Source organism: Hemitrygon akajei, chromosome 23, assembly GCF_048418815.1.
Source record: "Hemitrygon akajei chromosome 23, sHemAka1.3, whole genome shotgun sequence".
NCBI lineage: Eukaryota > Metazoa > Chordata > Chondrichthyes > Myliobatiformes > Dasyatidae > Hemitrygon > Hemitrygon akajei.
Window position 1 is genome coordinate 6,668,457 of NC_133146.1, and position 15,718 is coordinate 6,684,174.

Genomic DNA, 15,718 nt, shown 5'->3' on the forward strand with positions numbered 1-15,718 from the left:
ATACCAATTTGCATTTCAAAATTACCTTATGCAAAGGCACAGGCTCAGTCCTCTTTCCAATTCCTTTAATAATATTGATTTCATCAGTTTTTGTCTCATCACTGAAGTCCAAAACACTATCTAATATCAGTGACTGAAAAGCCCCAGTATCTATCCAGCTTCTCACTGGAACCGGGGTTGACCCCTCTTTTACAGACACAAACCCCTCTGAGATAAACCGCTCAAATCCCTCTCGCACTCGGTCAGACCCCTTCTTTCTCCGTGGTGTCTCTACCGACTGAACACAACCAGTTGGAATTGTCTCCTTTTCCTTTCCATAGCAAAACAATTTGCTGCCACATGACCAGGCTTCTTACAATAGCAACAGGAAAAACTGGAAAATTTCCCTTTTGACTGCCTTCCTTCCTCCTTACTCTTGTCACCAATCTTAACAGGTCCTGATACCAGTTTGCATTTTTAAATTACCTTATGCAAAGGCACAGACTCAGTCCCCTTGAAAACTTTCCTTTTGACTGCTTTCCTTCCTCCTTAACCTTGTCACTAATTCCCAATTTACTCTCTGGTTTAACCTGTGGGCTATCTTTGTTACCTCTGCTACTCCTTTGGTAGTTTTTGCTCGGGAAAAACTTTACCTTGTGGGTAAAAGTAATAAAAGTATTATATATGAATGCACGAAGTATAAGGAATAAAGTAGATGAGCTTGAGGCTCAGTTGGAAATTGGCAAGTACGATGTTGTGGGAATAACAGAGACATGGCTTCAAGCGGACAGGGCCTGGGAAATGAATATTCAAGGTTATACATCTTATCGAAAGGACAGACTGACTGGCAGAGGGGGTGGGGTGGCTCTGTTGGTGAGGGAATGATATTCAGTCCCTTGCGAGGGGGACATAGAATCAGGGGATGTAGAGTCAGTATGGATAGAACTGAGAAATTCTAAGGGTAGAAAGACCCTAATGGGAGTTATCTACAGGCCCCCAAACACAAGTAAGTTGAATGAAGAGTTAAAATTGGCATGTCGCAAAGGTAATGATACAGTTGTCATGGGGGATTTCAACATGCAGGTAGACTGGGAGAATCAGAATGGTACTGAACCCCAAGAAAGGGAGTTTGTGGAGTGCCTCCGAGATGGATTCTTAGAACAGCTTGTACTGGAGCCTACCAGGGAGAAGGCAATTCTAGATTTACTGTTGTGCAATGAACCGGATTTGATCAGGGACCTCCAGGTAAAGGAACCATTAGGAGGTAGTGACCATAATATGATATGTTTTAACCTACAATTTGAGAAGAAGGGAAAATCGAATGTGTCAGTATTACAGTTGAACAAAGGGAACTATGGAGCTATGAGGAAGGAGCTGGCCAAAGTTCAATGGAACAATACCCTAGCAGGGAAGACAGTGGAATAACAATGGCAGGTATTTCTGGGAATAATGCAGAGAAATGTGCAGGATCAGATCATTACAAAGAGGAAGAAAGATCCCTAAGGGGAGAAAGGGGCGACCGTGGCTGACGAGAGAAGCAAAGGCAGTATAAGAAATAAAAAGAAAGTATAACATAGCAAAGATACTGGGAAACCAGAGGACTGGGAAGCTTTTAAAGAGCAGCAGAGATAACAAAAAAGGCATTACGTCAAGGAAAAAGATGAGGTACGAAGATAAACTAGCCAAGAATATAAAGGAGGATAGTAACAAGCTTCTTTAGGTATGTGAATAGCAAAAAAAATAGTTAAGACCAAAATTGGGCCATTGAAGACAGAAACCGGTGAATTTATTATGGGGAACAAGGAAATGGCAGATAAGTTGAAGAGGTACTTTGGATCTGTCTTCACTATGGGAAGACACAAACAATCTCCCAGATGTAATAGTGGCCAAAGGAACTAGGGTAAAGGATGAACTGAAGGAAATTTACATTAGGCAAGAAACGTTGTTGGATAGACTGTTGAGTCTGAAGGCTGATAAGTCCCCAGGACCTGATGGTCTGCATCCCAGGATACTTAAAGAGGTGGCTCTAGAAATCGTGGATGCATTGGTAATCATTTTCCAATGTTCTGTAGATTCAGGAACAGTTCCTGCTGATTGGAGGGTGGCTAATGTTGTCCCACTTTCAACAAAGGAGGGGAGAGAGAAAACAGGGAATTATAGACCAGTTTAGCCTGACGTCAGTGGTGGGAAAGATGCTGGAGTCAATTATAAAAGATGAAATTACAACACATTTGGATTAGCAGTAGAAGGATCAGTCCGAGTCAGCATGGAGTTATGAAGGGAAAATCATGCTTGACTAATCTTCTGGAGTTTTTTGAGGATGTAACTATGAAAATGGACAAGGGGAGAGCCAGTGGATGTAGCGTACCTGGACTTCCAGAAAGCTTTTGATAAAGTCCCACATAGGAGATTAGTGGGCAAAATTAGGGCACATGGTATTGGGGACAGAGTACTGACATGGGATTGAAAATTGGCTGGCTGGACAGGAAGCAAAGAGTAGCGATTAACGGGTCCCTTTCGGAATGGCAGGCTGTGACCAGTGGGGGTACCGCAAGGTTCGGTGCTGGGACCGCAGCTGTTTACAATATACATTAATGATTTAGATGAAGGGATTAAAAGTAACATTAGCAAATTTGCCAATGACACAAAGCTGGGGTGGCAGTGGTGAAATGTCAGGAGGATGTTATGAGAATGCAGGGTGACTTGGACAGGTTGGATGAGTGGGCAAATGTATGGCAGATGCAGTTTAATGTGGATAAATGTGAGGTTATCCACTTTGGTGGCAAGAACAGGGAAGGCAGATTACTATTTAAATGGAGTCAAGTTAGGAAAACGGGAAGTACAACGAGATCTAGGTGTTCTTGTACATCAGTCAATGAAAGCAAGCTTGCAGGTACAGCAGGCAGTGAAGAAAGCTAATGGCATGCTGGCTTTTATAACAAGAGGAATTGAGTATAGGAGTAAAGAGGTCCTTCTGCAGCTGTACAGGGCCCTGGTGAGACCACACCTGGAGTATTGTGTGCAGTTTTGGTCTCCAAATTTGAGGAAGGACATTCTTGCTATTGAGGGAGTGTGGCGTAGGTTCACAAGGTTAATTCCCGGAATGGCGGGACTATCATATGTTGAAAGATTGGAGTGACTGGGCTTGTATACACTGGAATTTAGAAGGATGAGAGGGGATCTGATTGAAACATATAAGATTATTAAGGGATTGGACACGCTGGAGGCAGGAAGCAAGTTCCCGCTGATGGGTGAGTCCAGAACTAGAGGGCCCACAGTTTTAAGAATAAGGGGTAGGCCATTTAGAACAGAGATGCAGAAAAACTTTTTCACCCAGAGAGTGGTGGATATGTGGAATGCTCTGCCCCAGAAGGCAGTGGAGGCCAAGTCTCTGGATGCATTCAAGAGAGAGTTAGATAGAGTTCTTATAGATAGCGGGGTCAAAGGATATGGGGGAGAGGGGCAGGAACGGGGTACTGATTGTGTATGATCAGCCATGATCACAGTGAATGGCGGTGCTGGCTAGAAGGGCTGAATGGCCTACTCCTGCACCTACTGTCTATTGTTTAAAGCATACTCAACAACTAACCTACAGACTCTGCCTGGGTCTCAGCCTCTTTTTCATTCAAGTACATCTTGATGTTGTCAGGGACAGTTTTTAAATTCTTCAATCAGCATCAACTCTCTTAAATTGTTAACGTCCTCATTTGCTGCTTTTGAGGTACACCAACGATCAAAGTACACCCGTTTTTCATGGGCAGACTCCACAAAAGCTTGGCTCCTGGACTTACTCAAATCTCTGAACTTTTGTCTATACGCTTCCGGAACCAACTCATGGACTTCCTCATTGAGGGAGAATGAGTCGAGAGACAGAGGGATGGCGGTGTCGAGAGAGAGGGGGTGAGTGTGCTGAGTAAAGGAAGGAGGGAGAGGTGTATGGGGAGAGAGACACACACAGACATACAGTAATCCAGAGAGGGAGATTTGTGTCGAGAGAGAGAAAAGGAGGGTGTGTCAAGGGAGAGGGGAGAAGGAGGGTGTGTCGAGAGAGACAAACGGAGAGATTGTGTGTTGAGATGTGGGATCAAGAGAGAGTGTGTCAAGAGAGAGGGAGAGGGAGGATGTGTCGTGAGAGGGTGGGGTGTGTCGTGAGAGGGAGAGGGAGAGGGAGAAGTGTGTGTCGTGAGAGGGAGGGTGTGTCAAGACGGAGAGGGAGGGGTCGTGTCGAGAGGGGAGGAGGGATGGTGTGTCAAGAGGGAGGAGGGAGGGTGTGTCAAGAGGGAGAGGGAGGGTGTGTCAAGAGGGGAGAGGGAGGGTGTGTCGAGAGGGAGAGGGAGGGTGTGTCAAGAGGGAGAGGGAGGGTGTGTCAAGAGGGAGAAGGAAAGGGAGGGTGTGTCGAGAGAGAGGGAAAGGGAGGGTGTGTCGAGAGGGAGAAGGAGGGGTGTGTCAAGAGGGAGAAGGAAAGGGAGGGTGTGTCGAGAGAGAGGGAAAAGGGAGGGTGTGTCGAGAGAGAGGGAAGGGGGAGGGTGTGTCGAGAGAGAGGGAAGGGGAGGGTGTGTCGAGAGGAGGGAAAGGGAGAGAGTGTGTCGAGAGAGAGAGAGAGTGAGGGAGAGTGTGACAAGAGAGAGGGGGGAGGGAGGATGTGGCAGTAGGAAGAGAGGAAAGCGTGTCGAGGGGGGAAGAGAGCACGTGTGGAGGGAGGGGACAAGGGCGAGAAAGTAATGGAGGAGAGGGGTGGGGGAGATGTTGTGGAGGGGAAGGGGAAGAGAGGGGTGAGAGTGGGAGAAGTGGGGAAGGTGAAGGGGAGGAGGAGAGGGGGTGGAAAGAGGGGGAGAGGGGAGGGGGGGAGAGGGAAGGATGAGAGCGTGTGAGTGCATGTCAAGATTGCGAGCGAGATAGAGAAATGTGCCACATGAACTTCTAACAAAATATTCAAACATCTTCAAGGCCACAGCCTGGAGGTCTATTTAGCACAAGTCGTGGTGCTGCTGCATACAATTTGCAGTTAATCATAAATTGAACCCAAGGAGTGAAAAGGGACATAACCAAGCACAAACTTGCTTTATTTCACCTCTTTGCGTCTGAATATCTCCACACTATCACATACACCAACTGCACAAGTGCATCATAATAGTTGTAACAAAATAAATCATGGGACTTCAACATATAAATTAAACACACACATTAAAAAACTCATTGGGTACATTGTCACTTCTACCAGCTAATACATGGCTTGATAAACAGGAACACATGTCATATTTGGTATTTCCACCACAGTTCTCCAAAATCATCTTGTTCTTGACTCAACAAAATCTGGAGTGGCGATCAAGACCAATCTGGGCCGGGAATGAAAAAGCCTGTGGGAGAACCATCCCTGAGATTCTGGCTATTCTGATAGCTCATATTGTGAATCACTCTGACACTGCTTTCAATAATAACCCCATAGTTAACAATGTTATTTCCCTTTCAGCCACTGTGATTTGGTACAACAACTGAAATAGAAAATGCTCTACAAAGTGCACTAACAAATATTGCTCAGTTGTGTTTTTTTTTGTGATCATTGTTATAGATATTATAATAATTGTGTTTTTTCCAATAGCACGATATTAAGTTCAATAAATATCACTGTTGTTGATTAATGATTACCTCCCCTTTGTTGTCCTAACAGGATAATTAGGGGATCTTGGCAGCAATACCCATATAGTCAGATCATAAGTTTTCCAAAACACTATTGTTTCTAACAATTTCTACATTGTCCAATAGGGAAGGCATTGAATGTTCCTCCAGTTATTTTCTCCAACGGAACATTTGTTTACAATTCACTTTAGGCTTACCAAATAATAGGAATAGACAGCTTCCTGCCAGGTGTATAAATCAAGAAATCAGGAGAGTACTTGATTTGCAGATTGTTATCTTCCTGGTGTGAAGAACTGGGACCTGCAGATGACCTCTGGACAGTTTTATAGAGGTTCACTTGCATTAGTCAGTAATTGTATCCCCAACACTTTCAATTATATTTTCAGTATGGCATCCCAACATACATTTTTTGATTTTACATCGTACATGTTCGTTTATAGCAGTAAGAAGTTTTTACATAGCATTAACATACATGCTAAATGGTACTAGAAACTAGATTCCTCCAGAACGCTGAGCTTTAGCAGGTTCGGTGGTTCTTGATCCTCTCTGGTAAACCTTTCCAGGGTGTTGGGGGCAAGGCAAGTGCAAAGGCCTCCAGTGCCAAACCAGGAATGATCAACAGTGGGTGATTCTGACTGGGAGTTGCCCCATAGATCCTGCAGGCACGCTTTGTGTGGAGTCTGCAGAATGAAGGGAGGCACTTCTTTTCCAATGGCAATGGCCAAAGCTGGGCAATGTCAACTTTGGACCATTGTTATAAATGGAAGCCCATTGATCTTCAGTGTAGACCCCAGCGTTGTATTGGCCTAAACCACCCACAGGAACCAAGACGATCCTACATTACAGAAAGCTTTGGTTGAAAATCTATTAACTTAATGATTCTCGATTTTTGTTCCCTTTAAAAACTTGTAGAATTATGCCATGTTGAACGATTAGACTTCACTGAAAAAAGACAGACTTTGGAAACACCCTTGTACAGAATGTGGAAAGTGTACAATTCTAGCAACCTAGGGTGAAGGATATATAAATAACCCAGATCTTTGGATCTTTTCCACCTGCTTGACTCTTATCCAGGTGCATTTGTCGAATATGGGCAGTGAGGAAAAGAGTGAGGTCAGGAGATCAGATCAGCCAACTGGCAGAGCAGGACAGGCCTGCTTCCATTCATTATGCCTATTTGTTCCCAGGTTGGTGCTATATCTGAAGCTGCTATTTTTAGGTGCTATATTAGATACTGTTTATTTCATTCAAAGACTTAAAGCCCAACTTGGGGTGTTGGTTAACTAAGAAGCATGTGGTTTCAAAGTGACTGGTTCCACTATGAACATCAAGTTTTTAATCCCCAGGGAAATCCTGCTTACAATACACCTGACAATTACTGTAAAAATAATAAGCTTTGAATTTTTACTATTAATTTTTACAACTCCCTCACTTATTGACATATGAAACACCAATAATCAACTACCTGTAAGTCACTTATTACACAGTTTTAAACAAAAATATCACACAACCTTTCTACTTCTGGCTTTCAGAAGTAGAATGCATTAAAATGTTTTGAGCTACCTCGTATAATCTGGAATATGACCAGGGACTTCACAAAGAGTCTGAGTGCACTTCACAAGGTACCCGTATGAGGCCACACAGCTCTACTATATAATCCATATTTCAGCACGCTTGGACAGTTGAGATAGCCGAGAAGAACAGATGCCTGCCTCAGTGTGGCCACCAGCACTGTCATACCAGGCATCCGAAAACAACAGTATTAAATTAACCAGCCATGATGAAATGATGGAGCAGACTCAATGGGCCAAATGGCCTAATTCGGTTCCGATACAAGTCCGTATTTTGTGGTCCAAGTTCCTCCTTGCGTCAAGTAGAGTTGATTATCACACAGATACTCTTGTTTGTAATGGGAGAAATCAGTCAGTTCTTTTTGATGCTTCAGACTTGTTGTCACAAGATTTCCACGCACAAAACTTCTCAAAGGCCACTGTTGGATACATGAATCAGCACCACAATCACATGCTGATGCTCATACCACTACCCACCTTATCATAAGCATCTTGGAGGAGTTTAGGAACTCGTATGCGGGGCGCAAACAGGAAGAAACACTGACCAATGACAACTAAGTGGCAGGAGAGAGAGACACAATTTGAAAACTCATCTGCCATGTGAGTGTGAACAGCAAGAGGGCCAAATCTACTGCCTTCCCTGCTACCCATAGTAAATCATCTCAAAGTCTGAAAAGGTGAGAAAGGAAGAAGGGCCGTGAACCAAATCAAACGTACTTTGTAATATTTTAAAATGACGAAATCAAACTGACTGTAAATCATGGGGGGTGTGCAAAGCAACACAATCAGCAGAGTGCCTTATGTATGTGTGATCCTTTTGTTGAATTTGCTGTGGAGAAAATGAATATGGAAGGTTCTAAGTTTAAACTGCACAAGCAGGAAATGGACGAGATGAATTATGGATTCCCTGAGCAATTGTACAGTCTGACATGTGTGTTCATCTTGCTAGTTAGTGCTGTTGGGTACAACTTATTTATTCACACTCCCAGTAATTTAAAAACCTCAGCAATTCCATCTGAAAATTCAATTTCCCATCAGGAATTCTCATCTCCTGGGACATATTAATTTTCAATGTTTAAACGTCTACCAGGTCATTTACAAAGAGAGATGAAATTTAGAGTAGTCAATGGTACAAGTAACTTGTTTTCCCTTTGTTTAGTATCTTTCTATGTTGGGCAACAATACTTCCTCCTGCGGTGACTTAGGAGAAGGACAGGTTGCAGGTGGAAGGGCAGTTACTGCTGCTGGAAAAGTGAATTGTTTACCATTCTGGCCAGGCTGATTATGTGACAACAGCCTATAAGCCCTTGTTGAAGTACACGACATTAATAGCAGAGCTTCTCGCCTGAATCTGAGTCTGGAGCTCTGGTTCGAGACTGGAAACCTTCATGGAACTGTGAAATGGAAAATAAAAGATGACACAGGTTAATAATAACAACTAAGTTTTCCTTCCCTCTTTCTGTCTACAGATAGATCCTATGACAAGTAACTAGTTTATCAGGTAGGCATTTAGCTCTAGCTTCAGACGTGCATGAACAGCCTAAAGGAATTTCGCAAAGTGCCAAAGTCACGCTGAGTGATTGCCCCTCTCAATTTCCTGATGGAATGGCAAAGATAAGATTAATAGAGAGACAGACAGACATTGGACAAAGCTACTGGAAAAAGCTAGAGATGACCAAAACAGGTGTGGGTGGAGTTGGAAAATATCTCAATGAACACACACAAAATGCTGGAGGAACTTAGCAGGCCAGGCAGCATCTATGGAAAAGAGTACAGTCAACGTTTTGGGCTGAGACCCTTGATAGGGACTGGAAAAAAAGATGAGAAGTTGGAGCAAGAAAATGGGGGAAGGGGGTTGGAAGAACCACAGGGTGATAGGTGAAGTCGGGGGGGTGGGGGGGTGGAAGAGAGTAAAGAGCTGGGAAGTTGATTGGTGAAAGAGATACAGGACTGGAGAAGGGGGAATCTGATAGAACAGGGCAAAAGGCCAAGGGGAAGGAGCACCAGAGGGAAATGATGGGCAGTTAAGGAGATAAGGTGAGAGGGAGAAATGGGAATGCAGAATGGTGAAGGGGACAGGTGGAATTACAGGAAGTTCGAGGAATCGATGTTCATGCCATCATGTTGGAGGCTACCCAGGTGGAATATAAGGTGTTGCTCCTCCACCCTGAGCGTAACCTCATCACAACAGTAGAGGGCTGACATGGCTGAATGGGAATAGGAAGTGGAATTAAAATGGATGACCACCGGGAGATCTCACTTCTTCTGACGGATGGAGCATAGGTGCTTGGCGATGTGGTCTCCCAATCTACGTTGGGTCTCACTGAGGCGACACTTCACCTGTGAGTCTGTTGGGGTCATCTGCTGTATCTGGTGCTCCTCTTGTGGCCTCCTGTATATCCGTGAGATCTGATGCAGATTGGGAGACCGCTTCACTGAGCGCCTACACTCTGTCCGCCAGAAAAAGCAGGATCTCCCAGTGGCCCAACAACACACACAAAGTGCTGGTGGAACACAGCAGGCCAGGCAGCATCTATAGGGAGAAGCACTGTCGAATTTTCGGGCCAAGACCCTTCATCAACAATCTGTGAACTAACTCCTTATATCCATCATTGCACAAATACTTAATATCTTTAGTTAAAAAGCTGTCAAATTTAAGTTAGCAAATGATCTGGCATCAATTATGCAGACATTCTGAGTTCAACCACATTGTATGGGGACTTAGGTTTAAGTGAGAGGGGAAAATGTAAAAAGGGATTGAAGAGGCAACATTATTCCCCCCTCCAAGAAGATGAGAGTGAGGGGGCAGGGAGGGAAAGAAAGAGTTGGCAGAGATGGGTACATTTACTATGTCTAAAAGACATTTACACAAGCACATGGATAGGAAAGGTTTGGAGGTATATGAGACAACCATAAGCAAATATGACTAGCTTGGTGAGACAGTTTGTTTGACATGGATGAGCTGGGACAAAGGGCTAAACTTTAGTTTTGAAATTTATATACAGTCGGCCCTCCTCATACGCGGATTCAACCAACCACGTATTGGGAAAACCCGGAAGTTGAGCATTGTTCGCCTCGCCTCTCATTCATTCGCTACTTGTGTTGTGGGCGAGAGGGAGGAGTTTAAGGCTAGTATGGGATGGCTGGCTAGCGATGTAAAGCGCTACAGCCTCAAAAACTTAAAGATCACCGGAGAATCAGGATTGGCTGATCCCGAGGCAGCATCAACATTCCCAGAAGAGCTACGATAGTTGTGTCTGTACTGAACGCGTACAGACTTTTTTCTTGTCATTATCCCTAAACAATACAGTGTAACAATTATTTACATAGCATTTACATTAGATTAGGCATTATAAGTAATCTAGAGATATTTAAAGAACACGGGAGGATGTGATTAGGTTATATGCAAATACTATGCCATTTTATATAAGGGACTTGAGCATCCATGTTACTTGGTATCCGCGGGGGGTCCCGGAACCAATCCCCCGCAGATAGGAGGGCCAACTGTAAATAAAAAATAAACAGCAATATAACACAGCTAAAAGACCTGGTTAATACAGCACCACCTGGTGGCCATGTTGACTGACTACAGGAAGACCCATCTATTCATACAGCATGTTCTGTATTGGGTATATCTGTTACAACAACAGATCTTGGTTCCAAAACATCACTCCTATATTAACCCCTCTGGACAGGAGCTGGCGTGCAGCCTTTCTACCATTTTTGTCTGACATCATGTTCCTTCAGCAGTTTGCTCTCTGGTTTTCTGCTAGTACGGTACTGGCTTTCTGCTGGTGGGCAGCACAGTAGTTTAACAGTTACAGCACCAGCAACCCAGGCTCAGTTCCCAACATAGTTGGTGAGGAGTTTGTGTGTTCTCCTTGTGACCATGTGGATTTCAGCTGGACACTCTGCTTTCCTCCCATATTCCACAGCCGTACAGGTAAGGGTCAGTATGTTGTGGACGTGCTGCGTTGGTGTCGGTAGCCTGGCAGTACTTGCGGGCTTTCCCCAGCACATCCTCGGACACAAACTATGCATTTCATTTATGTTTCGTTACTTTGATGCACATGTTACAAATAAAGCTAATCGTTAACATTTTTAGCAGGATTGTAACGTTTAGAAGGTAATTAGTCCTTTATTTCAGCCCTGGGAGAGATGCTTGGTGATGAGGGTGGCGCATAGGAGGACGATGGCGCCTAACGGTGACTCCTTTGCTGGCATCTTCGGGAACAGCTCTATTTCCTTAATATCTTTATTTTTCCCTTTCGGGGTCCCTTTAAAGACCCTGACCTGAACTTACACGCAGACTTCAGTTCTTTGTGGAAATGGGACCTGTTCTCGAGGTCTCACGACTGGCCACTATTCGACATGCCAAGGACACAGCCTAGAAGACTAGCGCGCCTTCAGGGCTCTGGGATTTTGTGACTCTGGAGGGTGGCAGACTTGAGGTTGGTGCTGCCGCAGAAAACTGGTGTGTCGTGGGAGACGGAACATCATAAGCAGTGAGCTGGCTGCTGGCTGTGTGCCCAGAGACCCGCATTCTTTGGGCACAGAGCTCAAAAGGAGCGATGCAACAGACTTTTAACATCATAAATCAGCGAATTGTTTGTTACGTCTCCCCTCTCGCTGTGAAATGGTGAGTCCTCTTTTTCCCTTGTTAAGGAGAGAGAGAGAGCCTGTGGTATGTCGAATTAGCAGGTGAACGAGTAGTCTTTGGAGTACTGCCAGTCTGCGTCTTTATTGATGCTTTGCTGCACGCTTAAGTGTTCGGTGGGGGGGGGGTGCCATTGAATTTTTTGCCGATGGGGGAGAGGGGATTTGTTGCTTTGCTGCTGCTTACACATGGGAGGGGGGAGCTTTGGGGTTCCAACGTTTAACTGTCATTCATTTTTTGGGGCACTCCTCTGTTTTTGTGGATGTTTGTGAAGAAGAAGAATTTCAGGATGTATATTGTATACATTTCTCTGACGTTAAATGTACCTTTGAAACCTATTGAATTGAAACCCTTTCCAGACAGAAATCATTCTACAGGACCCTTCATGCTCAATATTCAGAACCTGACCACAAGAGTTCCCAACAGATGTTAAAATGGAATACTACATTTTTGCTCATCACTGTTAATGGTCCAAGGTAAAAAAGGTTCATTTATTATCAAAATACACAACTTGAAATTCTTCTTCTCTGTGTAGCCATGAAACCAAAAGAAAGAAAGGCAGCACAGTCATCGACCCCCAATTCCCTCCTCCCACACGAAAAACAAAGATGGAACAGGCAATCGACCCCCAAATACCCCTCCCCACACAAAAAAAAGACGGAACAGGCACATCAACCCACAAAAAGACAAAATGGAACATGTACATCGACCCCCCCCCCAACCCCTCCCTGCACAAAAAAACAGAACAGGCACATGAACCCCCAAACCCCTCCTACCACACAAAAAAAATCAACAACAAAACAGAACAGGCACATCAACCACCAAATCTCCCGCTCCATACAAAAAAAACAAAATGGAACAAGCACATCAACCCCATCAGCCTCTAATGTATAAAGGGTGGGGATACTTTGTCCTCTAATGGCAAGAAAGTACAATTAGTGGATTTTAAAATGCTTAGGGGAGGGGTGGTGAATCTATGGCACTCATGCCCGAGAAAGTATTACAAAAACTTCATTGGCATGCAGCACCTCCACTCGATTCTTTAAACCCCATCCTTAGTAAAAAGATACATAATGATTATCTTTACTGCCAAGTGAAGCAGTGAATATTTTTTACAACCCAAGAGCAGTGAGATATTTGCACAGGAAACGTCTCACACAGGCTTGGCTCCAGTTAGAGTATGTGACATTGGATTGTAAGTGTTGAAATATTCACAGAACTAGTGAATCTATCAGTACAATTACAATAATACTATTTAGAAATATTATTTATCAATTGTCTTTATAAAAGATTAATGTTAATTTTAACAAGTTTTCTAAGATGTTTCCTTTATTTCAATGTCTCATACTTTTATTAACAGTAAACAATGAATATACAGCAATAAGCAATAGAACCTAACCTTTTTCCTTAAAAAGTGCATAATTATTGTTACTAATTCATTAACCAATAATAATTGCTGCTTAAATATGCCATGTGAGAAATTTTTGTTTGGAAGATCATCACTAGTTAGGGCATACGCTCTGAAAAATGTTTGCCTTAGGGGCTTGTCCTTGTGACCGCTTCCCAGGGAGACACTGCACTGTCCAGTGGGGTTGACAAAGACAAAGAAACGCCTGTTGTGTCAGGCAACATCAAAGTGAGCAGTGACACGGGACAATAGTAATGTGAAACAAGCACAAAAAAGAATCAACACCTATGACAACACAGCAAATGGGGTTTATATTTAGATTATAGTTAATGACTACTCACAAAAGGAAATGTGACGGGGAACAATGAAAAGGTTACGTACCTTTTTTGTGGAAAAAGTGCACAGCATAGAGGAGTGGCGAAGACCAAGCTAAAGGGTGGGAGAAAGAACACTGGTCAGTAATGTTGTTCTGAATCTACAGTACGTTCGAAAACAACGGTGAAAATACTCAGAAGATACAAAAGACGGCAGATGCTGGCAAATCAGGCATCATCTGTGGAGTGAAATGGACAGTAAATGTTTTGCATTGACATTTTTCACCCGGATTGGGAGCAAATAGGGGACCTGGATGTCAGCTCGCTTTTTCCCTCCACACATATTGCCCGACTTCCTGAAGATTTCCAACATTTTCTGGTTCTACTTCAGATTTTCATCACCTGCAGCTTGATTCTTTTCATTTTTGTTAACTATTAAGTGATTGATAGTCTACTAAGAAATGGTAGGTTATAGCAATATGACTAAAACAATGGAGAACTAAATTTACTGTGTTAAGGTAAAATTGGATAGGTATATGGATAGGAAAGGAGTGGAGGGTTATGGGCTGAGTGCGGGTAGGTGGGACTAGGTGAGATTAAGAGTTCGGCACGGACTAGGAGGGCCGGAATGGCCTGTTTCCGTGCTGTGATTGTTATATGGTTATATTTACATGACCTACTATGGGATGCCTGTACTGAGATTGATCAGAAATTTCAGAACACAAGACAAGAATTCAGCCGACCCACCATCAAGAGCATATATCTGCAGAAAGGTGCTGGGGAAGGACATGATGGGAGGAGGCTATGTAGCATCCACACCAGGACCACTAGACTCAAAAACAGTTGTCTTCACCAAGCAGTAAGGCTGATCAACACCTCCATCCACCCACTAATCCACCCCTACACAGCCCCCAACCACCACTACTTTGTTTCTTGTCAGTCACCTTATATACAGATACTCTTGCGCCTACTGTCATCTTATAGATGTGCAATCAATGTATTTATGTAAGCTGTCTTCTGTACTTATATTTATTGTATTTGTTATCTATCGTGTTTTTTTTTACACTGCATCAGATCCATAGTACTATTATTTTGTTCTCCTTTACACTCTGGAAATGACATTAAGCCGTACCTTCCAAATATCCGGACCTGACTTGCACTACCTTACTTTCCCCTTCTCTATTTTCTAATTATGATTTATAATTTAAATTTTTATTATATTTATTTCGATTTGTACTTCAGGGAGCACGAAGTGCAGATATCGCTGTGATGATTTTACGCTGTAGTATCAATTGTTTGGTGACAATAAAAGTAAAGTAAACATTCATGAATCCTTGAAGAGTGCACAAGCAAAAACAAATGAATATTTCAGCATAGACAATGATCAGTATTACCTCACTAACTCAATAATTCAATCTCCTCATGTCTGCACCTAATGCAAGTTGTTTGCAACACAGATTATTAAGTGAACAATTAATATCATTATCACAGGATGCTATTAATTCTGATTATTATTGCTACTGGCTTAATGCAGTCACTACAGCTACAACCAAGAAGCACACGAATTTTTGTCCCTTCTGGCCATAATTTGTAAAAAATACAAATCTATGCTATGTACACAGAACTGAAGTGGATAATACTGACAATTCTTGGTGCTTTGATTCAGGATTATTTCTACCAGCTAATATGATGCATTAACAACCTTTCACAGAATCTTGCCAGGAAAAACAAGCACAAGATCTAAAAACATTTTTTTTAAGACTATTACCTCATTCCTGAGCTTCTGTTTGCAAATGTTGCCTAAACACTACTGTTAATTGTTAAATAAATGAAAACAACACTCTAAAGCTCTTTTGGCTGATTAACATATTAATTTAGTAAGGTACCTCTAAATGCACCCAAACATTTCGATGACTGACGATGTATGTTTGTTGGGTACTTGGATAGGAGGGGTATCGTCTAGGTGCAGGTCGTTTGGACTAGGTAGAATAAAGGTTTGGCATGGACTAGTTGGGCCAAAGAGCCCATTTCTGAGCTTTAGTGTTCTGTGATTCTACCTAATAACCATTAAATAGTATAAAAGGCAACAAACCACTTATTCTAACTATAGAGTAAATAGCCTTGGAAGTGGAGACAGAGACCAGCAGTAGAT

The 15,718-nt window shown here is 43.0% G+C and overlaps 1 protein-coding gene across 2 annotated transcripts in view; it reads right to left on the bottom strand.

The window, feature by feature from the left end:
- Positions 1–6,419: 6,419 nt before the first annotated feature.
- The window catches only part of sfxn3 (sideroflexin 3), a 74,326-nt gene continuing 65,027 nt past the window's right edge, over positions 6,420–15,718 (bottom strand). Inside the window, exons 10-12 of one of the 2 annotated variants that reach the window (XM_073026876.1) lie at positions 13,634–13,681; positions 8,453–8,581; positions 6,420–7,606 (exon numbers count right to left, since the gene is read on the bottom strand). In XM_073026876.1, coding sequence (XP_072882977.1) covers positions 8,485–8,581; positions 13,634–13,681 — 145 coding nt within the window. In that variant the 3' untranslated portion in view covers positions 6,420–7,606; positions 8,453–8,484. Of the gene's footprint in view, positions 8,582–13,633; positions 13,682–15,718 lie in introns of both variants that reach the window. The other variant, XM_073026874.1, reaches the window with a different exon arrangement.